The following is a 27,058-nucleotide window of genomic DNA, read 5'->3' as shown; positions in this document are numbered from 1 at the left end:
CCCACATCTAATCGCCTGTTATTACGTTCTTAAGAGTTTTCGTTGCCACTAACAGTGGCAAGCTGTTCTTTGCATATTTCAACACGCTTCTGCTTCTCACCTTCAATCGACAAACATGGAACGAATTTTGCACTGACACGACATATCTCAAGTCTTTCACTCAGAACTTGATGGAACCCCACTGGTGCCCACCTCCTCAACAACTTCCTAAACAGCTAAACTACGATTTCTGTGAATCGCAGCACGAACACTATCCACACGGCCATCATCTGTCGGTGTGTAAAGGAAGGACGTCTCAGTTGTGTGACTGGATTCGTGATTTCCTGTCAGGAAGGTCGCAGTTCGTAGTAATAGAAGGCAAATCATCGAGTAAAACTGAAGTGATATCAGGTGTTCCCCAGGGAAGCGTCCTGGGACCTCTGCTGTTCCTGATCTATATAAATGACCTGGGTGACAATCTGAGCAGTTCTCTTAGGTTGTTCGCAGATGATGCTGTAATTTACCGTCCAGTAAGTTCATCCGAAGACCAGTAACAGTTGCAAAGTGAATTAGAAAAGATTGCCGTATGGTGTGGCAGGTGGCAGTTGACGCTAAATAGCAAAAAGTGTGAGGTGACCCACACGAGTTTCAAAAGAAATCCGTTGGAATTCGATTACTCGATAAATAGTACAATTCTCAAGGCTGTCAATTCAACCTAGTACCTGGGCGTCAAAATCACGAACAACTTCAGTTGGAAAGACCACATAGATAATATTGTGGGGAAGGCGAGCCAAAGGTTGCGTTTCATTGGCAGGACACTTAGAAGATGCAACAAGTCCACGAAAGAGACAGCTTAGACTACACTCGTCTGTCCTCTGCTGGAATATTGCTGCGCGGTGTGGGATCCTTACCGGGTGGGACTGACGGAGGACATTGAAAGGGTGCAAAAAAGGGCAGCTCGTTTTGTATTATCACGTAATAGGGGAGAGAGTGTGATAGATATGATACACGAGTTGGGATGGAAGTCATTAAAGCAAAGACGTGTTTCATCGCGGTGAGATCTATTTACAAAATCTCAGTCACCAACTTTCTCTTCCGAATGCGAAAATATTTTGTGGAGGCCAACCTACATAGGTAGGAATGATCATCAAAATAAAATAAGAGAAATCAGAGCTCGAACAGAAAGGTTTAGGTGTTCGTTTTTCCCGTGAGCTGTTTGGGAGTGTAATGGTAGAGAGATAGTATGATTGTGGTTCGATGAACCCTCTGCCAAGCACTTAAATGTGAATTGCAGAGCAGTCATGTAGATGTAGACGAACTGTATTTATATTTAACAATGGAGAGTCAAGGGTAGAATAGAACGATACTACAAAAAGGATAGAGTGCTACTCACCACATAGAGAAGGCACCGAGTTGCAAACAGGTGCAGTGAAACATCGCTAAACCTTTAAACTTCCAGACAAAAATGTCCTCTTTTGGAAATACAAAAAACACAAAATTCTGACAAGCACAACACACACATACATGGCAAATGCCTCCTGCCATTTGTGTGAGTTGTGCTTGTGTGAATGCGTGTGTTTTTTCTATTTCCAAAGGATGACTTTTTTGTCCAGAAGCTTAAATGTAGAGCAGTCTTTTCACTGTGCTTGTTGAAACGAATCTATACCATTGTGACAAGTTAGTAGCAGATAATGGTGCAATTGTGTCAAATGGACCTTTCGATATCATTCTTTTTCTTTACATCCAGCAAATAATTGAGGACGTACATTGCAAGTGCTACTCTGAGAAGAAGAGGTTAGCACAGGAGAGGAATTCGTGGCGGGCCACATCAAACCAGTCAGAAGACTGATTTTTTTTAAATTAATTTATTTTTTTTTTTTTTTTTTTTTGGTGGGGGGGGGGGGGGGGGTCTGCTGCTGCTGTATAAACACTATTTACTTTATGTGCACTGTCCCAAAAGATAGTTCTGTAAAACAATAGGGACTGAAAATATGCATTTTACAAATGGAAGACAGAAATTTGGAATTACTTTTGTTCTGCAGGACCAAATAGGATCCTGGAAGAGATGACTTACTTCTCTGGGTCCAATAAGTAGATATCTGTGTGGGCATAGAGATGCAACAAAGTGTGTTAATGTTCGGTGCCACAGTTGCCAAGTGTGGACGAATGAGGAAGTATGTGCTCATTCCCCATACAGTCGATATTTGCCTCACGCTATTACTGTTTTGTAACAATGATTGCAACAATTTTTACATTTACTGTTGGTCTATCGATGTTTTCAAAATGTTGCATACATAAGAACCATTATGTGACTTGGCAAGTTGGAACTATTCCATCTGTTAGGAATTCAACTCCTGTTATTAACTTTTTTTCCCCTTTTCACTTTCCTTGTATCTCAGACCAAGCATGCTTTCTAAATAGTACACATGTGGGAGGTGTTCAAATATTCCTAAACATCAATTAAACTGTATCCATCCTAGATTCATTACTCAGGATAATATTTTTGATCCTAATGCTGCACTTAGTATTACTAGGAAATAAGTTATACCTAACTGAAAATTCCACCTCATTCAGAATAACAAAAACCTTGTGAGCTAATATGTATTTCCAGGTATAGTGACACCACTAGTTATAAACATTGGCAGTTCAACTTTCAAGTAATGTATTACAAATTCTGTGAACCTAATTAATATTCAGTCTTAGAAAAAACTACATTGTGCATTGCAGATTTTGCCTCTGTGCTTATTAAATTCCACCCTTTGCCACTACGCTTTTGTCAGCTTGAGTATTATGGACATTTCATTAACTGATTATCTCATTAAGATATTTTTGTAATTTATTATAATTTTCATCATGGTGTTTGTACTCATAAATCAGGAGTTACTAACATGTACCCAAAAAATGGTTCCATAAACTTTTCTAAATTCCTAACCCACCACATTTTTTACAAACTAAATTTTTGTCAATACTTAAAGTTCATCCTGAATAGCAAAATCTAACCAGCCATTTCTCAAATGATTGTGCAATTTCCAAAACAACAATTTGTTCAGATGTCAGTCTTTAAATAATCAGACGCCCACACCTGATGAGCTAACATACATGTCACACCTATGTCCAGTGTTTGCTTATACAATAGCTATGTGCAATGTGTTCATGAAAATGTGTGTATCAGCATCTGCAAAGACTCAGTACTGTCAACATCTGAAAACTTTCAAGTGATTTCTGTCACTCAAATTAATGACTTTTTTGAGTGAATTGTATTGTGTTGGCAAGAAACTTGAACTATTGTTGTGGTTACAAGTGAATGTTCAGAACAGTGACTTCCACTGAGGACAGAATTAAGTGAACTACTGCTGTGTCCTTTTATCAGGTGGATTACTACAAGATAGTATATGGTGATGTTTAATGTAAATAAGAGGAGTGTTCTGTGCTGCACTTAATCACTCTGTTTCAGTGTTTTGCTACAACTACTACTGATTCTTATACAGTGTTTATAAAAGACTGTGCTTCAATGAGATTACAAGTTATTCAATGACTTCTGCCACTGCACTCTTGGTTGTTTGTGGGTACAGAGCTGATTTGCACAGTATTAATCACACAAAGCTGAAAACTTGTCGCTGTAAACAATAGTACCTTGAGGATAAAAAATGTGTGTAAAATGCAACCAAAATTGTGGTGGTGCGTACGTTTTTGAACAGACGCCATTCCATACTCATTAATACTTTTAGCTTCATGACTACAAACTGATGTGCTACCAAAGAGGGAATGCAGGAGAGACTACTACATTCAGGCTGATGTGATTACACTCTGTACAAATCGCAGATAATGTCGTTTCTTATCCGGTACCACTAAATGCAACTATAAGGAGATAGTGTTTCTTTATGTTACAAATCAGTTCATCATTTCATGTAGCAGAGTACAATAATAGTGTTGTCTCATACAGTGAGATAAGTTCAAATATCTGTTATGTCAGGAAGATAGATACTTGACTTATCACATACTGTGGGACAGAGCCTGCCTGTGGAATGTGTGTAGCATGAACTGTAAAAATTCAGAGTCAAAATAGGACTCCACACAGCAAATCTCTGCTGTACTAATCACCAGCAGCAGGGGCATAGAAAAGAAATTGACATCTCTGTCAACAAAAGAAAGATGAAATGTACTGGGCACTATCTGAGGCGGAACTGAATTTATACAAGAGAACAGAGGAACTGTCAGTATGTGCATGGCAGGCAGATGGACAGTAGCATCACATTCCCCATTCACATTTGTTGACACATTATTGTAGAAGATGTGCTGAGTGTTGATAATGAAGGTGATTTGATTTTAGTCATTAATGTATTATAAGTACTCAATATTTGCTTCAGTGTTATTTACTTAATTGGACTGCCTTTGTACAATACTTTGACCACTTTACCTCACAAACTGCAGAGACTGTCTGAGATATAGCTGGCCTTGAAGTAAACAATAGCTATGCAAATTGTTAAAAATAACTTCTTATTACCAAAAATTGTAGCCTAGTACTAATACTTTGCTTCCAGGAACTGTTTTTCAGAAATATGTGGTTTTCTTTGAAACAAATGTTAGAATTTTAAAATCCTCATTACAAAAAAATAGTGTCGTCTGCCACATTCAGCTCATGCAGCATACCATTCCTGCCACATGTGCTATGTTTTTGACTAATTAATGGAAAATCTCATATAAAGATGTGAAACAATTACTAACAAAGAGATAGAGGGGCTGGCCAGTACTTACCTCAGCTCAGTACAGCCGATAGAAACACAAAAAACAACCGAAAATTTAAGTTCCTAGCTTTCGGAATAAATGTTCCTTCATCAGGGAGGAGAGAGGAGAAAGAAAGGGAAGAAGGGAAAGTGGATTTAGTTACTCACAACCCAGGTTATGAAGCAACAGGGAAAGGAAAACAGGGAGGGTAGCAAGGATGGAGGCATGGTTGTCAGAGGGAAGCCAAAGATATTCTACTGTAGGTACTGTGCCAGCTTCAAACCAAAGAGGATGCATACAGAAGTAAAGAGGTGTATAGTATAAAAATGTAGGATGAAAAGCTGCATGAATGGCTAAAGAGGAAAGGGAAAGAGGAGAAGACTGAAAAGTAAATGGGAGTGAGGTTGTTTAAGGTAGGTTCAGTCCAGGGGGATGGCGGGATGAAAGGATGTGCTGGAGTGCAAGTTCCCATCTCCGCAGTTCAGAGGGACTGGTGTTGGGTGGCTCCGTCCTATGCCAACCTCTTCATGGGCCGCATGGAGGAGGCTTTCCTGAAGACCCAACAGCTGCTTCCCCTGGCCTGGTATAGGTTTCTAGATGACATCTTTGTGGTCTGGACTCATGGTGAAGAAACACTCCTTAATTTCCTCGAATCTGAATTTCACCTGGTCCTTCTCCAAAACCCAAGCCACCTTCCTGGATGTTGACCTTCATCTTGTTGAAGCTCACATCCACACCTCTGTCCATATCAAACCCACCAACAAACAACAGTACCTTCACTTTGATAGCTGCCACCCATTCCACATCAAACGCTCCCTTCCCTACAGCCTAGGTATTCATGGCAAACGTATCTGCTCCAGTGACGAATCCCTCAACAATTACACCAATAACCTGACCAGTGCTTTCCTCTCCCACAACTATCCTGCAGACCTTGTCCACAAACAGATCTACCGAGCAATACATTCCTCCCCGTCCAACAACAGTATTCCTACCCTCAGACCACACAGAAGCATCCCCCTTGTCACCCAATATTATCCTGGCTTCGAATACATCAATAAATTACTCCGCCAGGGATATGAATTTCTCAAGTCAACCCCTGAAATGAGATCATCCCTTGACAAAATTCTCCCCACACCACCCAGAGTTGCCTTTCGTCGTCCCCCTAACCTCCGTAACATCCTTGTTAAACCCTACAATATTCCCAGACTACCTTCTCTACCCAGCGGTTCCTACCCCTGTAACCGACCCCGCTGCAAAACCTGCCCCACAACCACCTACTCCAGGCCCGCTACTGGTAAAATTTACGCAATTCAAGGCAGGGCCACGTGTGAAACTACACGTCATTTATCAGCTGACATGCCTGCACTGCACAGCCTTTTACATTGGTATGACAACAACTAAACTGGCTGAGCGCATGAACGGACACAGACGAACTGTCCGCCTAGGAGATGTCCAATACCCAGTAGCAGAGCATGCCCTCCAGCATAATTCTAGGGACCTAGGAACCTGCTACACCGTATGTGCCATTTGGCTTCTCCCACCCAACACCAGTCCCTCTGAACTGCGGAGATGGGAACTTGCACTCCAGCACATCCTTTCATCCCGCCATCCCCCTGGACTGAACCTACGTTAAACAACCTCACTCCCATTTACTTTTCAGTCTTCTCCTCTTTCACTTTCCTCTTTAGCCATTCATGCAGCTTTTCATCCTACATCTTTATACTATACACCTCTTTACTTCTGTATGCATCCTCTTTGGTTTGAAGCTGGCACAGTACCTACAGTAGAATATCTTTGGCTTCCCTCTGACAACCATGCCTCCATCCTTGCTACCCTCCCTGTTTTCCTTTCCCTGTTGCTTCATAACCTGAGTTGTGAGTAACTAAATCCACTTTCCCTTCTTCCCTTTCTTTCCCCTCTCTCCTCCCTGATGAAGGAACATTTATTCCGAAAGCTAGGAACTTAAATTTTCGGTTGTTTTTTGTGTTTCTATCGGATGTACTGAGCTGAGGTAAGTACTGGCCAGCCCCTCTATCTCTTTGTTAGTAATTGTTTCACATAATATGTTTTTGTCCACTACACCTTTGTCGGTGTCTATTTATATAGCTAATTACCATTAACACAGCACCACATATAATTAGTTCATACTCTTCTCTAAATATACACAACATGAAATGTTTACTGACAACTTCAAGCATAGTAGATGACGAAAATATACATACAAAAATGTTTGTTGCTAGTGTGGATGTAGAAGTAAACAATGAACATGGTTGCAAATATGTTGTGGACCTGACCGGAAGCAATGTCGCAAACAAAAACATATAAACTCAGAGTATTTGTGGCTTATTGTAGTACAGCAATTACAAGGTAAAAATATGTGTTTGTTTGTCGTTTTGTGTGGTTCAAATGAACTTCCACAGTGACTGAAGTGGTAGGCAATAAAGTTGAAGACTAATGAAATTAAGTACTTGCAGTTAGGGCCTAGATAAGTTTCTTATTCAGTAACTTTTCATGCCATAAAAAAAAGTTGCCTTGAGGACCTTGCAATTGGTAAACTCATATTCCAATACATTTATTACCTATTAATATTTGTGGTTAATACATACAGTGTTTACAATTGACTTCAGAATTCAAGACCACAATAGCAGAAGTAGGCTAAATATAATTTCCATGTTGGCCACAAGGAAATATGGAAGCATCCGATCCCACCCATCTGCTTTGACACATGACGTCACAAATATGGCGGAAACAACCATAAACTACGATTCCAATATGGCGCATATAAAGTCGTTATGTACACATTATGAGGACAAAAATACATTGAAAAACAAACACACACACATTCCACAAAAAGCTTAATGACACTAACGGGATAAGCGCGGGAAATAGGGAGTTTTTGGGTGGGGACAAACTAAATATAAACTGATTTAGACACCCACGCCCATACAAAACCACGCAAAACGACGAAAAAAATCGACATCACAAAACTCCCCAAATACCACTAAACACAATTCCCTTGACCTATATAGCTCAACAGCAGCTCCCGATCCCATAAATTAGAACCTAACACTTCCCTTGACCTATATAGCTCAAAAACATCTCCCGATACCAATACCAACATTCATTCACAGCCACACATTGGGATCGAACACTTCCCTTGACCTGTTATCCTTACATCTCCACATACAGCCATCCCTGGTCTGAGACATCAGAACTTTAAGCAAGCCTCATTTTTTCATGACATACTGAACACTTCACAACTTTATCCAAAAATCTGAATAGTTGAAGAAACTTTATTAGAGACAACGCACTGTCCCCCATCATAGCCGACAACCGAAAACTGTTGACCCTGTCAGTCACATCCATACCTACCGAAGACATAAAAAAACCAATTTACCAAAATTCACACACGACGCCACACTCGCAAACTAAATCAAAAACATCACCAAACACACCACCAGAGAACACCACCAATTGCATCAAAACAACACCGACAGACACGTCACTATCACAAACTAAATTCCGTGCCGCCGCAACATCATACACCGCAACAGCCATACCTTACGGGTCAAAGCCGACGGGTGGGATCGGACGCTTCAGTCGACCCGGCTACACTTTTCTGTCTAGGTTTCAGCATAGTGTTTTACATTCTGCTGCAGAGGCCTATGTCAGGGTGCCAGTAGACACAATGCAGATTATTGAAAATCTCCATACATTCAAAGAAAAATTTATTGTAAGAGCATGTTACTGACCACTACTATGATTTTATCAGAATATTTGGACTCATAAATATGCAAATTCTTTAGCATTCAGATCAAATACATTTATCAATATACAGGCAGCAGACAGCATTCTGTGTGGTAACATAAATATTTTGTCTGAAAAGCAGTAGTTGTGGAGTGTAAGAGGAAACTGTTAATATTAGCCTACTCAGTACTCCATTTATGATGATATGTGCCTGTACTCTGTACCTCTACCACTGGTGAAAAAAATGTGTTAGAACAATGTTTTAAAATGTCTAAATTTTGCAAAAATGCACCCCCCGCCCCTCCGCCACCCAGAAGGTTACATTACCAGAACCTCCTTTTTTCTTACAAATCAAGTATTGACTCTATTGTAGAGGAGTTGCCTGCTTCTTTGTGTTAATGTATAGCTTGACTTTCTTCACTTCCCTGAAAGTTCTCCTTTGTTATATTTATGGAAAATAAAATGTGTGAATGAACTAATAAAGTAATGGAAATATAAACGTTATATTTAGCAGTAGGGTTTTCCCACTAGTTGAAAAAATTGTTAACCCCATAAAAAAAATTATTTTTATGGCTTCAGGAGGAGTAGTTGGATAAAATAACAAGTTTCTTGCTTATCCCATCTACAGTACATTGCTGTCAAAGCTCCCCCCCCCCCCCCCCCCACTTTGTCTTTGATACTGAACACAATTTGTAATTATGTCATGTACAAACTCAACCTATAACAAACAATTCTATCATTCACTTCGACAAAGATACTTACGTCTTTTGTGTCTAATCCCCTGCCTCCCCCTCCTCTCAACTCCCCAATTAACCTTTCCCAAGATGTCACACTGATTTTGCTTTAGTATGAAGTAAACGAGACCCCGCGGCCAGATATTGTAAATAGCTCAAATGAAAGTTTTCATAAATAAAATGATAAGCAAGTGATACATATGATATGCAAACTTAGTGAGTGACAACCCTTTGTTGGAGACTCTGTAAAAATTCCCATTACAAATCTAATCTCATTCCTTGAAGCAATCGTTATGACATTTTCAGAGTTTGTGAGCTGGAAGCTTTTCTCTGTGTAGAACCATGTTAAAAAGCATGGGACACAGTGGCCTTATTACCGTGTACTAGTTAATATTAAAAAAACAATTCTACTGCTACAGCCCTTATTTCATATGAGATACCCACACTGAGTTGCGATTACATTGATAACCTACAGAGAGAGAGAAACGAGAGCAGACTGCTTTCACTGTGATGAGACTGTCATTGCCTGCAGCACATACTGATTAATAGCTGAGTGTTGTAGCAATGTATCTGATTTCTTTTGATTTATGGCTTTATATAATAGTTATAAGTTAATTTGTTAATGTGCACCCTGATATTGCTCGAAAATACACCACCAAATATTTACACGAGAACTTCACATTGTTGGTAACTATTCAATGTATTTCTATTGTATAAAAATGACGTCTGCTATAACACAGAGTTAACAAATCTTATTAAAGATTGTCATATGACCATTTATGTGGGTAGACTCTACAAACTTGTGCTATTTGGCAAGCTCTGTTTGATAAAGCTCATGAATATATGATAACACAGTGACAGCTGATATTGTTTCACACAGTACTTAATGTCATGTAACACCCAGTCACCCATTCATTCACTGTGATCAGTAGATCAAAAAGGAGAACCTTCAGGGATGAAGAATGACTCAACGCATCCATTTACTGCAATAGACAAGCATATCACAAAAACGTAACACATGCACTGTTATTAACAATAAACTATCACTATCATGTTCAGTACTCCAGCTAATGTGACATAGTAAACTAATAATAAATCCACTGTTGCAAAAAATAAATAAATAAAATAAAACTACAGTTTCTGCGGTAATATTAAATCCAAGCCTTTGAACCGAAGGACCTCCTGCGTCTTTTAACCCCTTACACGAACAATGAAAGATCCAGTTCGAATTGTATCAACAGAACACTTGACATAGTGGGAAATACAATCTTGATGTATATTAAATAATCCAGCAATAACGGTTAACAACTAAAATACCGTTAGAGAGAAATTAACTCCTGCATAAAAACGCGTATTAATGACCTGAATGTCATACACTGAATACTTACCTTTAAATACTGTATCCCAGCAAGAGCAGGAACAGAAATGTCTGTCAACTTTTCGGGCGTACTGGTTCCAGAAATAATACAGGACGCCAATATGAAGAGGAGGGAAGAAAGCAGGCGCGAAGAAACCACATATTTTTGCTATATATCTATGGCCGGAGTCTGTAGACTGGCTGCCAAGAACCATCTTTATTGTACTTGGTCCATGTATGTCATCAAAATCAAGCACGATATTTGTGCACCTCAACAGAAGTTTGATAAACGTTAATCTTTGCGTTACGAATCACAGTCATTTTTTTTATCTCGATCAGACGTGTCAACATATGTTGCATTATCTACTGACACTATCTACATGTACTCCGCCTACTTTACTGTTGTCTCCATGCTATTTATACTTCGTTGATTGATTACCCCGCCATGCTGTTTGTGTTACCTAGCAACCATTGCATCTTCAAACAGCTGATCAACACTATCGATAGGTTTGTCGCTTAATTATCGAAATGACAAATTTCAATTTCGTTCTGCACGATGCAAATATGTGACGCAAATCAATGTGTATCCATTTCAGTCCCATCATACTGCAATACGAATTTAGAATTTGCAGCAAAAAGCATGGTGTGACCAAGAGGATTTTTGCTAAGTCTTTGCCAGGAGGTTAGATTTAGTAGAAGGAATGTATTTCACAGTACGGTATCGAAGATGAACAAGTGCTCGCAGCTCTAAAGATATACATTTTACAGGCCACGCTAAATGCCGTAAATGGCCTTTTTTATAGTTTTGGCCCGTGCTGCCCATGGAGATATAGAAACTTCGCGTCTAGTGAAGCAGGGGATACAAATCGTCGGCTTTGACCAATAACGTCAGAATGGCCAGAGAGCATTTATGAAAGAGCTGACGAGACCTTTCAGAAACAAAGGAATACGAGAGACGAAATATATGGTTGATGCACAGTAGCATTTTTACGTTAAGGATATTGCGGGTTTGTATCGTATTATTTCTGTGGAAAATGAGGGGGAAAATGGATGGAAATGTCGGTAGCATAGAATACCTCACGTCAAATATATATGGGTTGTATCCCGAACCTCATTCCAACTGTATTGGTTAACTGCAATAAGGGATATAATTTAGCGTATGTCGATTTCTTCGTTTTCGTTAGCATTAATAGCCTGTTGTTCAGTTGAAAAAATAGGTCAATTGAAGCACGGGATACAAATTTTACATGTGTCGTTTCTTTCTCCTCCGCTGCCACTAATATTTTTACGTAGATAGTAGTACTACCGATGGCAGGAGCTAGTTACACAATATATGTATCCCATACATACTTCCGTTGACCTATATACATGTACTCTGCTAACGAAAACGTGGAAATGGCGTACATTACATTTGCAACCTGTACCTCAGTTGAACTACGCGAAGAGGTAGTAAGATGACACATATGCAATTTGTATCCCGTACTTTACTATGGGGTACAGCTTTTTCGCCTTCGATGCTAATAGTATCGACAGAAAGTTATAGTTTTGATCACATCAGTGACAATAATATCCCATTCTTTAGTTGAGCTATGTAGCTATACACACAACATTTGTATCCTGTTGACATATATAGGCAAATTTAATCAATGTTACATATGTCGTTCTTTTCGAATAGGTAGTGCCAGTGTAAAGGCCAACTGAAGGACGAGATACAAATTTTAGTTGTGTCGGGCGTTTTGCCTGTAATATTGCTAGTACATATCCGAAAAAAAAATCGTGCTGATACTAGAGCTGGAAAACGAAAGAAGAACGACAGCTGCAATATTTCTATAATGTACTGGAGTACACGAAAACATACGTAATGGTGTAACACTACAATGAAATACGTCAAAATAGTCAAATGCAGTAACAGAAAAAAATAGAAAACTGAACTTCTCACACGGGAAATTCTTAAAAGAACCGTAGCCGCCTAGAAAGACACCAGCAAAAATCACATACCCATATACACAACAAACAAAACATCATGAACACAGACACAAACACACATACACGGACATACACACACATTCACCCACCCCACCCCCAATCCTAATGCGAAATTAGCTAACATATTTCGGACGGTACATTTGCCCAACATGTTTAACAAAACATTTAAAGAGGCAATATGTTTGGGGAATACTGCGCCTCAAAGAATATTCGTCTAAGTGAAGTGTGGAAATCCGGCGTTTCCCCTCCCCTACAAGAGATTTCACAGCTGACCAATAATCCTTTATGCTATTTGTGCATGCCCCTGTGGATAATGATCTGAACTCAATACTCTGATTAACTACGAGATGCTGATACCCCCTTTCCCCTAAATCCCTATATGAAGAAAAACCATCTGAAATTAGAATGGAACTTCGTTCCTTCGACTGGTTAGTACTTTAAACACTACATTGTTACACTCTTGACCTGAAACTACAGCCCCCCAAACCCATAATCCCATCGGAGGTTCCTTCCTGTTGTACTTCCTTTTGCCAAAATGCGACTCGACAATTTCGACCATAACACTCGGCCCCCTATATTTCAAGTATTCCCCACAAACTTCCCTACAAAAAGAGTACCAATCCACAGCTGTACACTTACCCACACGACATTCATGGACACACAGCTAAAAAGGATATATCAAACATCAGCAGTACGTGATTTTCATAATGTCTCTCAAGGCGAGCTTAGATTTTTCGTATCACGTCCCTCGTCTAATGGACCGCCACAGCAGATCTTTGCTGCAGTGCCATACGAGTAAGTCTTGAGTACGGCGACGATATACACCTGTGAGGCGCATATGTTCGCCGCACTCACGACATTGAACATACACGGCAACGAGACCACACATTTGAAAAAAAAAAAAATCGTGGCCAACATGTGTACGCCCATAGTCTCTCACAAATCACCCAGGTTCATCGGAACAGATAAATCCATACCTACAAACGAAAATAAGATACTAAAAATTGCCCTAATATAAGAAACTAATAGTCCAAATTACCTCAATAGCACTAAGAGTGAAATTAAGTAACGAATGATTTGCAAAGACCCAATTATTTAAATAAATGCACACGAAGAATATTTTGAGCTAGGCTATATGTAGTGATCTCTCTTAAAATCACATTCTATTATTTTAATGTACAATGATAGCGTTTATCCGGAACACAGAACAGTTTTACTATCTATGGCTGAAAGTGAAGACATTATCTATGAGTAATGTAAGACGTCATTTGTCAAAGCCAACGGGTTGTATCCCTTGCTTTACCAGACCCTAAGATTCTGAGCTTCATACCACAGTTCAACAGTCACATCACCCCGTCTCGTTTTAGTTGTTGTTTTCAGTCCAGAGACTGCTTTGATGCAGATCTCCATGCTACTCTATCCTGTGGAGACTTCTTCATCTGCCACCTACATCCTTCTGAATCTGATTAGTGTGTTCATCTCCCGGTCTCCCTCTGCGACTTTTACCCTCCACACAGCCCTCCAATACTAAATTTGTGATCCCTTTGATGCCTCAGATTATGCCCTACCAAACGATCCCTTCTCCTAGTGAAGTTGTGCTACAAATTTCTCTTCTCCCCATTTCGATTCAGTACCTCCTCATTAGTTAAGTGATATACACAATTAATCCTCAGCATTCTTCGATAGCACCACATTTCGAAGACTTCTATTCTCTTATTGTCTAAACTATTTATTGTCCATGTTTCACTTCCATACGTGACTACACTCCAAACAAATACTTTCAGAAAAGACTTCCTGCCACTTAAACCTATACTCGATGTTAACAAATTTCTCTTCTTCAGAAACGCTTTCCTTGCCATTGCGAGTCTATATTTTATATCCTCTCTACTTCGACCATCATCAGTTATTTTGCTCATCTACTACTTAAAGTGTCTCTTTTCCTAATCTAATTCGGTCAGCATCACCTGATTTAATGGGACTGCATTCCATTATCCTCGTTTTGCTTTTGTTGATGTTCATCTTATATCCTCCTTTCAAGACATTGTCCATTCCATTCAACTGCTCTTCCAGGTACTTTGTTGTCTCTGACAGAATTACGATGTCGTCGGCAAACTTTAAAGTTTTTATTTCTTCTCTACAGATTTTAATTCCTACTCAAAATTTTTCTTTTGTTTCCTTTAGCGCTTGCTCAATATATGGATTGAATAACATCAGGGATAGACTAGAACTCTGTCTCACTCCCTTCCCAACAACTGCTTCCCTTTCATGTCCCTCGACTCTTACAACTGCCATCTGGTCTCTGTACAAATTGTAAATAGCCTTTAGCTCCCTGTATTTGACACCTTACACCTCTAAATATGAAAGATAGTATTCCAGTCAACATAGTCAAAAGCTTTCTCTAAGTCTACAAATGCTAGAAACGTAGATTTGCATTTCCTTAATCTATCTTCTAAGATAAGTCGTAAGGACAGTATTGCCTCACATGTTCCAACATTTCTACGGAATCCAAACTGATCTTCCCTGAGCTTCTACCAGTTTTTCCACTCGTCTGTAAAGAATTTGTATTAGTATTTTACAGCAGTGACTTACTAAACTGATAGTTCGGTAATTTTCCCACCTGTCGATATCTATTTTCTTTGGGATTGGAATTATTATGTTCTTCTTGAAGTCTGAGGGTATTTCACCTGTCTCATACATCTTGCTCAGCAGATGGTAGAGTTTTATCAGGGCTGGCTCTCCCAAGGCTATCAGTAGTTCTAATGGAATGTTGTCTACTCCCAGGCCCTTGTTTCAACTTAGGTGTTTCAGTCTTAGTTATCCACTGCGACAGCAGCGCGCCAAGCGGCCAGGAGGCTACATTTCTGTTTACGATATTGGGTGGGTGGAAATAATATCATTTACAGGGTGATCAAAAAGTCAGTATAAATTTGAAAACTGAATAAATCACGGGTAATGTAGACAGGGAGGTGCAAATTGACACACATGCTTGGAATGACATGGGGTTTTATTAGAAAAAAAAGTTCAAAAAATGTCCGAAAGATGGCGCTTCATCTGATCAGAATATCAATAATTAGCATAACAAAGTAAGACAAAGCAAATACGATGTTCTTTATAGGAAATGCTCAATATTTCCATCATCATTCCTCAACAATAGCTGTAGTCGAGGAATAATGTTGTGAACAGCACTGTAAGGCATGTCCGGAGTTATGGTGAGGCATTGGCGTCGGATGTTGTCTTTCAGTATCCCTAGACATGTCGGTCGATCACGATACACTTGCGACTTCAGGTAACCCCAAAGCCAATAATCGGACTGAGGTCTGGGGACCTGGGAGGCCAAGCATGACGAAAGTGGCGGCCGAGCACACGATCGTCAACAAACGACGCGCGCAAGAGATCCTCCACGCGTCTAGCAATATGGGGTGGAGCGCCATCCTGCATAAACATCGTACGTTCCAGCAGGTGTTTATCAGCCAGGCTGCGATTGCAGGCGCATCTGATTCTCTCTCTCATTACAGCAGCTTTTTTTTAATACACGATTGTCATGTGCAGTCACTGACGTTTTGCTGTCCAGCGCCATCTGTCGGTCATTTTGTGAACTGTTTTTTTTTTTGTTCTAATAAAACCCTATGTCACTCCTAGCATGTGTGTCAATTTTTACCTCTCTATCTACATTATTCCTTGGTTTATCAAGTTTTCAAATTTATACTGACTTTTTGATCACCCGGTATACTGATTTGTAACATAGGTTTTTCTTTACAGTAGAGAGCGTATGTAGTGCCATAAAACTCGATAATAGGTAGAAAATCACACCGCATTTGTCTTTTCTTAGATTCCTAAGGACCCTGGCAGGTGTGAAACAGTACATTACAGGGCAGTTTACTTACAATTCTCTTCCGAAGTACCGATATTTACTGTAGTATGTAGTTTTACTTTGTCAGACAAAAAATCTAATAAACACTAGAAGACCTGACCTTTTACAGAAAGACGTATATCTAGCCAACAACATGGCCGGTCCGCGTGGCCGAGCGGTTCTAGGCGCTTCAGTCTGGAACCGCGCGACCGCTGCGGTCGCAGGTTCAAATCCTACTTCGGGCATGGATGTGTGTGATGTCCTTAGGTTAGTTAGGTTTAAGTAGTTATAAGTTCTATCGTACTGATGACCTCAGATGTTAATCCCATAGTACTCAGAGCCATTTTTTTGGACCAACAACATGAAGTTTTGTTTGCTGCACTTCCAGCCAAATCAGTCAATGTGGAACGTAGAAAACGAGTATGGAACGCAATACTTACATTATTTAATGTATATAGTACCCCACCACAGCTGTAGTTGAAGAGAAAACGACACATACTTGTTAATAAACGTCAACAGTAATAAAATCGTTTCCCAGTACAGAAGAAATCAGTTCCACAATTGTTACTACATGTGTGCCACAAACAGCAAGAATCTTTAACACATTTGCTCAAGAAACAAAAGTACTTACATTTACAAAAATTATCGTGTATTAGAAAGTTAGGTGAAGTGCAGGCGAATCATTAGACTCCATAAACATTGTTAATGTGTCAAGGAAAGTCCCTTTCATACAGCAGTCAGGGTAACTTTTTACCCATCAGGGTATCTTTGTACCAGTTGTCACGTTTTTTCAAATGGTTGCTGCTCCACCTTCTTGCATTATTTTGTACTAAAAGTAACAGCTTCATTACCTCTGTGATTTCTAGTTAGTATTTCAGTTGTCTTTCCAACTTCCTACGAGCTCTTAGGCTAGTGATTATACTTTAATTGCATTGGCCTTGAGGAGTGAACGTGTACGGGTATGGAGGCAACCGCATGAATCCATGTACCCAGCATGTCAGCAGGGGACGGTTGAAGCAGCTGGAGGCTCTGTAATGGAGCAAAATGTGTGCAGTTGGTGTGACATGGAACCCCTGATACGCCTAGATACGAATCTGACACGTGACACGTACATAAGCATCCTGTCTGATCACCTGCATCCATTTATGTCCATTGTATATTCAGACAGACTTCGGCAATTCCAACAGGACAAAGCGACATCCCATACGTCCAGAGTTGCACAGAATGGTTCCAGGAACACTCTTCTGAGTTTAAACACTTCCCCTGGCCAGAAAAATCCCCAGACATGAATTTTATTGAGTATATCTGGGATGCCTTGCAACGTGCTATTCAGAAGAGAGCTCCATCCCGTAGTACTCTTACGAAGTTTATGGTCAACCCTGCAGGATTCATGGTGTCGGTTCCCTCCAGCACTACAGATATTAGTTGAGCCCATTCCACGTCGTACTGTGGCAATTCTGCCAGCTCGCGGGAGGCATACTCAATATTAGGCAGATGTACCATGTCCTTTGCCTCTTCAGTGTATCATACATTTCGTCCACCCAACCTAAAAGTAGAATTAAAAATATTACTGCATCATAGCAAAAACTAACCACCAGAACTGTTTATAGTCTATGAGTACATTGCCTCAAAATGTAAACTACATAGTAAAAATATGTACACATTCCAGGCCACTGAAGATGCCTTGCAGAGAATAAAGGCGAAACGCCTATGGAACGAAAATTTTGGTTCATTCAGTTGTACTCAGACGGTCCAAAAAGTAAAAATTATCAATATGCCGTGTACCGAAGTGATTTCTTTCGTCTATGCTGGAGTTTGTGGGAAAGTATTCAAATATTGTTGTCTAGTTGCCTTGTTGTTATTCAGTAAAATCTGCGTATGGGAATAGAGTGTAAATTGCTAACTGATGCTTCGTTGGCTTTTGCAGATATCAATACTGAGAAAGCCATACATCATTCCAGAAATTAAGTCCTGGCAGAAATAAACAGAAAACTTTTCAGTGTTTATTCATTTTAGTTACAGTTGTAAGTAAAGAGGCAATAAGAGCGGTAAAAAAGGAATATATAAGAAAATTTAATACGAAAATGTATAAAAAGAGTTCGATCTGTGGCTGCAATGTTCGCAATGCAGTGTCTTGTTTTCCATGTTTGTTGCTTGGGAGCAGTAGTGTATGGGAAACAGGGGGGAGTGGATGAGTTAGGACATACACTATGTGATCAAAAGTATACGGACACCCCGAAAACCATACATTTTTCATAGTAGGTTCATTACTCTGCCACCTACTGCCAGGTACTCCATATCAGCGACCTCAGTAGTCATTAGACATCGTGAGAGAGCAGAATGGGGTGCTCCGTGAAACTCACGGATTTCGAACGTGGTCAGGTGATCGGGTGTCACTTTTATCATACGTCTGTACGCAAGATTTCCACACTCCTAAGCATCCCCAGGTCCACTGTTTCAGATGTGATAGTGAAGTGGAAACGTGAAGGGACACGTACAGCACAAAAGCGTACAGGCCGACCTCGCCTGTTGACTGACAGAGACCGCCGACAGTTGAAGAGGGTCGTAATGTTTAATAGCAGATATCTACCAAGACCATCACACAGGAATTCCAAACTGCACCAGGATTCACTGCAAGTACTATGACAGTTGGGCATGAGGTGAGAACTTGGATTTCACGGTCGAGCGGCTGCTCATAAGCCACGCGTCACGCAGGTAAATGCCAAACGACCCCTGTCTTGGTGTAAGGAGCGTAAACATTGGACGACTTAACAGTGTAAAAACGTTGTATGGGTGAGGAATCACGGTATACAATGTGGCGATCCGATGGCAGGGGGTGGGTGTGGCGGATGTACAGTGAACGTCATCTGCCAACGTGTGTAGTGCCAACAGTAAAATTCGGAGGCGGTGATGTTATGGTGTGGTCGTGTTTTCCATGGAGGGGGCTCGCACCCCTTGCTCTGTTGCGTAGCACTACCACATCACAGGCCTAAATTGATGTTTTAAGCACTGTAAGTAGGCTGTTTAGGTTTTTATGTTGGTAACGCCACATAGCGCTCTATATGAAAATCACTGCTGTGTGCAGTCTGTGGCTGGTTTGCATTGTTGTTTGCTATTGTAGTGTTGGGCAGTTGGATGTGAACAGCGCGTAGCGTTGCGCAGTTGGAGGTGAGCCGCCAGCAGTGGTGGATGTGGGGAGAGAGATGGCAGAATTTTGAGAGCGGACGATCTGGACGTGTGTCCATCAGAAAGAGTAAATTTATAATACTGTATATCATGTACTGATATATATATATATATATATATATATATATATATATATATATATATATGATAAATTTTGAATATTATTAAGGTAAATAGATTGTTTGTTCCCTATCAAAATCTTTCATTTGCTAACTATGCCTGTCAATAGTTAGTGCCTTCAGTAGTTTGACTCTTTTATTCTGCTGGCAGTATTGGCGCACGCTGTATTGCAGTAGTTTGAGTAACGAAGATTTTTGTGAGGTAAGTGATTCACGAAAGATATAGGTTATTATTAGTCAGGGCCATTCTTTTGTAGGTATTATTGAAAGTCAGATTGCGTTGCGCTAAAAATATTATGTGTCAGTTTCGTGGCACTATCACAGCACAGGCCTACATTGATGTTTTAAGCACCTTCTTTCTTCCCACTGTTGAAGAGCAATTCGGGGACGGCGATTGCATCTTTCAACACATTCGACCACCTGTTCATAATGCACCGCCTGTTGCGGAGTGGTTGCACGCAATAACATCCCTGTAATGGACTGGCCTGCACAGAGTCCTGACCTGAATCCTATAGAACACCTTTAGGATGTTTTGGAAAGGCGACTTCGTGCCAGGCCTCACCGGCCGATATCGATACCTCTCCTCAGTGCAGCACTCCGTGAAGAATGGGTTTCCATTCCCGAAGTAACCTTCTAGCACCTGATTGAACGTATGCCTGCGAGAGTGGAAGCTGTCATCAAGGCTAAGGGTGGGCCAATACCATATTGAATTCCAGCATTACCGATAGAGGCCACGAACATTTTCAGCCAGGTATCCGGATACTTTTGATCACACAGCGCGTTAGTGCATTAATAAAAAAACATCATAGAAAACATGAACATATAAACGACATACTTGATGTTAGTGCATTAGGTAAAGCCCATATCGCAAAAATATTAATCTGTGCCTATCATGAAGTCACAGTGAAACACAATATGTTCATTTTTGTAATTTTGCATCATACTGGTAAAATGTAGCACGAGCTGCCCTGCTCTGTGGTTCCGTGCAGTACTCTGACGATAGTGGCCCAGCAGCTGGTTGAGTTTAGTAGCAGTGTTGAATGCTGAAGCAGCAAATCAGCAGTGTGTGGCGGCGGTGGCCAGCCGGGGTGGCCGAGCGGTTCTAGACGCTACAGTCTGGAACCGCGCGACCGCTACGGTCGCAGGTTCGAATCCTTCCGCGGGCATGGACGTGTGTGGTATCCTTAGGTTAGTTAGGTTTACGTAGTTCTAAGTTCTAGGGGACTGATGACCTCAGAAGTTAAGTCCCATAGTGCTCAGAGCCATTTGAGGCGGCGGTGTCCTCGCGTTCCTAGGACTGTGTGCAACAAGGCAGCAGGGGGCCTATGGCGTCTGGCAGAAAGCCTTCAGGCCCCACGCCGATCCCAGGTCCCTCAGAGACAGGCCGGAGTGTCAGGCGTAGCACCCACAGGGTAGCCTCACCTTGGCATACACAGTTCGAAACCTGGTACCGTCTGGGCTAGCTGATGAGTATAGATGAGTGGCTTCGCCTAGCGGAGATCAGAAATGAGCTCCGTATACTCGCCCTGTGACGTCATGTTCCAACCCGCCATCCCCTGTGCCGACTCGTGAGTGTCCTTCACAGCCCACTCGTCGGATGAGCCTATTGTGGCGTACAATTAATGGACTCGACTCGCTCAGAAAGGAGAGCGAGTACACGAATTCGGAAGTACAAGGTGGTTATATCTAAACTTTCAAACCATTGAAGAAACAACACAACTGGTCAGAATGGTGTCAAATTGCAACGGAATTGTTACGCCGTCGCCAAGGTAGCCCCTATGGGCCGGCAACACATCTAACGCCACACAGGACCGAGGTTGTCTATGCCCAAGGCGTAAGCATTGGTAAACATCGGCTGTGAGTTCGAGATGGAGATTAGATTAGATTAGTTTTTCGTTCCATAGATCCGTGCTGAGGAGATCCTCGTGGATGTGGAACATGTCAATTTTTTTAAAAGCTGAAATAACAATACTAATAGTATGAGTATATACAATACATCATTTGTTTCTATTAAAAAATTCGTCAATGGAGTAGGAGTTTTGCCACTAGTAAGTCTTTCAGGCTCCTTTTAAACTGATCTTTATTAGTAACAAAATTTTTTTTATGTTTTCTGGCAAATGATTGAAGATGAGTGTTCCTGAGTAATGGACTCCTTTTTGAACCAAAGTAAGTGCTTTTAAGTCCTTGTGCAGATCATTTTTGTTCCTGGTATTGTATGTATGAACTGAGCTGTTTGTTGGAAAAAGAGATATATTATTTAGGACAAATTTCATTAAGGAGTAAATATACTGAGAGGTAGTAGTTAGTATACCCAGTTTTTTGAAGAGGTTTCTACAGGACGTCAATGAATTTATTCCATAAATAATACGTATTGCACGCTTTTGGACTCTGAAAACTTATGTTTGACTTGAAGAGTTACCCCAAAATATTATACCATATGACATTATCGAACGAAAGTAGTCAAAGTATGCAAGCTTTTTCATTTTTATGTCGCCTATGTCTGCTAACACTCGAATTGCCAATACTGATTTGTTAAGGTGTTTCTGCAGTTCTGTGGTGTGCTCCTTTCAACTGAATCTATTATCATGTTGTAATCCCAGGAATTTAAGACTGTCAACCTCTTCTATCTGCTCTTCTTCATACTTTATGCATATGCTGGGTGGAAACCTCTTACAGGTTCTGAATTGCATATAGCGGGTCTTTTCGAAGTTTAATGTCAGTGAGTTGGCTTTAAACCATTTATTAATATCCATGAAAATATCATTAGCAGACCTTTCTAGAACTACACTCGACATACTATTTATTGCAGTACTTGTGTCATCGGCAAACTAAACGAACTCTGCTTCTGGCAGTGTAACTGATGAGAGATCATTAATGTACGTTGGCAACACTGCACCGACCCGGACTCTTCGAGTATTTTCTGCAATAAATAATTATAAAAAAGCATTGTTATTAAGCTGTTTCTAAGCGTTTACCGTTGTTATAAAAGTAATCAAAGTGTTGTTAAATTAGTGGAAGTGTTAGTGAGGTATAAAATAAGATTAAACGGGGTAAGAAGCGCATTTTTCTTCTCGCGCCTGTAGCACGAATCGTGGGCCTAATTTCACGCGCGCGAAACGTAAGTAAGCAGTGAATTAAACTTATAGGTAAAAGTTTCCAGTTGGTATAAATATAAGTGTTGTTACATTAGTGGAAGTGTTAGTGAAGTGTTAAAGAAGATTAAACGGGGAAAGAAGTTTATATTCCTTCTCGCGCCTATAGCACGGATTTTAGGCTTAATTTCACGCGCGCGTATCGTAAGTAAACAGTGACTTAAACTTATATATAATCACCAGTTTTTTATTCAGTACTCTTTCAATTTATTTATATCTGCCTGAATAGTTTCTAGGGTTCTTTGTTTAGGTTTTAGTCAGTACTTAAATCAGTTTATACGATTCCTGTTGTTACCATGAGTGAGAAGTGTGTGACATGCCGTAGGATCGTTGGTTCCGGGCTGTGGTGTGGTGGGTGCTGTAGTTTCTTTCATTGGGGGCGAATATAGTGGTATTGTAGGATCTGCAGGAAGTATTACTACACCAACATCTGACTGGCTGGCCAATACTATTTAAAGGCTAGAAACAGCACCGGACGTCAGCTCACGACGAATACCGACCTCAAGGACGTCTCCACGGAATACCACGTCTTCGCCATGGGAACAGGACTTGGAATTAAGTGTATGTGTGTTACCATCGACTCTTGTGGGAAACTTCAGAAGTTATCTTTTGTTGCCTCTAGTAGGAAATTTTTGCTGGCTTTGTGATTGTGACTTTTCGTTGTTATTCAATCATTTCCATATATCCTCACGTAAATAAAAGTTGTGCCGTAAAAACTTTCAAATTGTCAGTCAGAACAGAAATGTTAGCTGAGAAGGGGGAAAACGTATGGCAGAACAAAAATAAGTAGTTACAAAATGCAGCAATAGATGGCTCTGTAAGCATCATAATTTAATAGTGGTCGACTGAAAATGACAAATGAATCATACAACAATGCCTAGGGTGTACTTTTGACGTTAAACAAACTGTACTACTCAGTGTGCATGGGTGTACGGGTGTTATACTGTTAGTTATGTAAGCCCACCCACCACGGCAAGGTCATATCATATCGGATGGGAAAAATCGGTTTTTAATTGTCCTGAGGGCAAAAACTGCATAAAAGACATCAATCGCATCGATTTTTAATTGTCCTGAGGTAAAAAACCGCATAAAAAGCATCAATCACATCGGTTTTTAATTATGCTGAGCCCAAAAACACTATAAAAAGCATCAGTCAAAATAAAGTCGTATTATTAATTGCCATGTGACTGGCGCAAAACATGTTCAGTATGCTGACCACCGTTTTCTGCAGTAAGTTGAAATCGATAAACAGCACGTTCCGCCGGCCGGTGTGGCTGAGCGGTTCTAGGCGCTTCAGTCTGGAACCGCGTGACCGCTACGGTCGCAGGTTCGAATCCTGCCTCGGGCATGGATGTGTGTGATGTCCTTAGGTTAATTAGGTTTAAGTAGTTCTAAGTTCTAGGGGACTTATGACCACAGAAGTTGAGTCCCATAGTGCTCAGAGCCATTTGAACCAGCACGTTCCACAACTGATCGAAGTGTTTCCGGGGTCACGTTCAGGAGGTGTTGCGCATCGTGTGCCTTCAATGCAGCTAAGTTTGCGATCGGAACGTTGAACACAACATCCTTCAGATAGCCTTACAGCCAGATGTTACACAGATTAGGGTCAGGTGATCGGGACGGCCTGGCTGTAGGAAAATGTCGGCTGATAATTGTAGCATTTCCGAAATGGCGCTTCAGCAGCTGCTTAACTGAATATACGATGTGCGGAGGTGCGCCATCTTGCTTGAAATTACCCCATCCACACATCTACGCTGTTGGAGAGCTGGAATGACGTGGTTACGCAAAAGACACTCATAGCGTTTACCAGTGACGGTACAGGTAACAGGACCGGAAGTAATTGTCTCTTCGAAAAAAATATGGCCCTATGATAAATGATGACGTAAACCCGCACCACACAGTGACCTTTTCAGAATGAAGTGCTACTGGTTGAATTGTGTGTGGATTTTCCATTGCCCATATTCGATAATTTTGTATATTGACGTATCCTGTCAGATGGAAGTGGGCTTCGTCTGTCCACAAACTCTTCCACAGCCAATCATTGTCCACTTACACGCGAGGAAGAAATTCTAAACAAAAGTCTCTCTTGCTAGCAGGTCAACAGGAAGGAACTCGTGCACATGGGTAATTTTGAATGGCTAGCAAAGAAGGATGTTTCGTAGGATTTTACCCACCGTGCTCACGGGTGTGTCCAATGTTCGGGCAAATCTCCGAGCACTACACGTTTGTACACCAACACTCGTCTCCTCCTGCTCTGCTGTGGCCACTCTTTCCACTGACGTCGAGTCCGTTCTTTTCCTCCCTCCACCAGGTTGCACACCAAAAGAAGCCGTCTTTTCGAATTTCCGAATCACTTTCTCCACACCCACGGCAGTCATCGGACCGACGCCTTTTTTCAAACATTTCAGTGTCCGGAAGTTCCGCAGAGCGACGTGTGCACAGCCATCATCCTTGTAACACAGCTTTACGAGCAGTGCGTGACCCTGTATTGAGACAGTCATGGCGAACGTCGCAGACGTGAATGGAGGAAAAGCCGCGTACCTGGCGTGTTTATACCAACTTTAATGGGTCGTGCGGGTGACAGGTGTTTTCATGTACGTATGCTGGCACATACAGCCCCATCTATTGATCAATTTTCACACTATTTTTTTCTTCTGCCGTACACCCTAGGCATTGTTGTATGATTCATTTGTCATTTGTAATCGACTACTATTAAACTATGATGCTTACAGCGCCATCTATTGCTACATTTTGTAACTATTCCTTTTTCTTCTGACATACGTTTTGCCGATTCTCCGATAATATTCCGTTGCTATTTGACGTTATTCTGACCAATGGTGTTATTTCTACAGCGTTTTCAAAGCTTATCTTTAATTGTAATCGCCCTGCATAACCGTGTACTCGCGACATTCCTGATACAAAAAAAAAAAAGAAAAAAAAGGCTCAAATGGCTCTGAGCACTATGGGACTCAACTGCTGTGGTCATTAGTCCCCTAGAAGTTAGAACTACTTAAACCTAACTAACCTAAGGACATCACACACATCCATGCCCGAGGCAGGATTCGAACCTGCGACCGTAGCAGTCCCACGGTTCCGGACTGCGCGCCTAGAACCGCGAGACCACCGCGGCCGGCTCCTGATACAAGGGCGACTATTTGGAAGGAAAATTTCCGCCATTAAATTGTGAATTACTATTCATTTATTTCACGTAACAGAGATTTCGGCTTTATAGTCATTCTCAAATTCAAGTTAAAATGTCACAAAATATTCGACTGCCTAAATGACAGAAGCAAGTTAGACACCAATACAGTGACTCACAATGAATATTGTTCTGTTTCTGTACAGCTAAAACATTCTCGAAGACTGTAGTAACTTTATTTTAATGTTTAATATGTGTTGAAAGAATTTCCAGCAATGACGCTGAGATATGCACACTTTTGATGCGTTACCGAGTCTGTATGGACAGTTAAACAAAGCATGACTTGAGAATGAGATGCAATGTCTCAGTTGTGATTTTTGTGACGGCTCCCAAACCAAAGGTCCTCGGCGGTACTTTTGGGGCAGCCACCACAAATTGTATAAAGCGTGGGTAGTGACCAGGATGTAGCTACGTCTGTTGGCCGAAAAATAATTAATGACAAGAATTGCGCCAGCTAGAATGTAGAGATAACTTTCTTTTGTTTCTGACGAAACGTGCACTAGCAAAACAAGTCCGAGTGACACCCGAGAGTAATCCGTGTACTGAGCCTGGTTGAATACAATAGCAAATATGACACTGCAATGGCTCCGCTATAAACTCCGCGAAAGGCTAGCAACAGACAATCGACAATAGACTGTCCGTCTCGGGGCCAGCGCTATTGCTTACATGCAAAAGGCAGAGGGCGCTGCAGACCCGAGCTCAGCGATGGTGCGACCTCTCTCGTGGGCGGTAACGCCCTGAGACGCCGACGGCCGCGATAGGAACTGTGGCCAGCGAGTTGGTTGGTTGGTTGGGTCCGTGGATACAACAGTGGTTGGTTGGTTGGTTGGTTGTTTGGGGAAGGAGACCAGACAGCGTGGTCATCGGTCTCAGCGGATTAGGGAAGGATGGGGGAGGAAGTCGGCCGTGCCCTTTCAGAGGAACCATCCCGGCATTTGCCTGGAGCGATTTAGGGAAATCACGGAAAACCTATATCAGTATGGCGGGACGCGGGATTGAACCGTCGTCCTCCCGAATGTGAGTC

At 41.2% G+C, this 27,058-nt stretch overlaps 1 protein-coding gene across 1 annotated transcript in view; it reads right to left on the bottom strand.

Moving 5' to 3' along the window:
* The window catches only part of LOC126293341 (uncharacterized), a 56,974-nt gene extending 45,933 nt beyond the window's left edge, over nt 1-11,041 (bottom strand). Inside the window, exon 1 of the mRNA XM_049986533.1 lies at nt 10,574-11,041. Within this exon, the coding sequence (XP_049842490.1) occupies nt 10,574-10,757 (184 nt within the window). The 5' untranslated portion in view covers nt 10,758-11,041. The remainder of the gene's footprint in view (nt 1-10,573) is intronic.
* Between the last annotated feature and the right edge of the window lie 16,017 nt (nt 11,042-27,058).

The sequence above is a fragment of the Schistocerca gregaria genome, chromosome 10 (assembly GCF_023897955.1).
Source record: "Schistocerca gregaria isolate iqSchGreg1 chromosome 10, iqSchGreg1.2, whole genome shotgun sequence".
Classification (NCBI taxonomy): Eukaryota; Metazoa; Arthropoda; class Insecta; order Orthoptera; family Acrididae; genus Schistocerca; species Schistocerca gregaria.
Note: the sequence above shows the minus strand (reverse complement) of the source record. Positions and strands in the feature narration are given on the sequence as shown.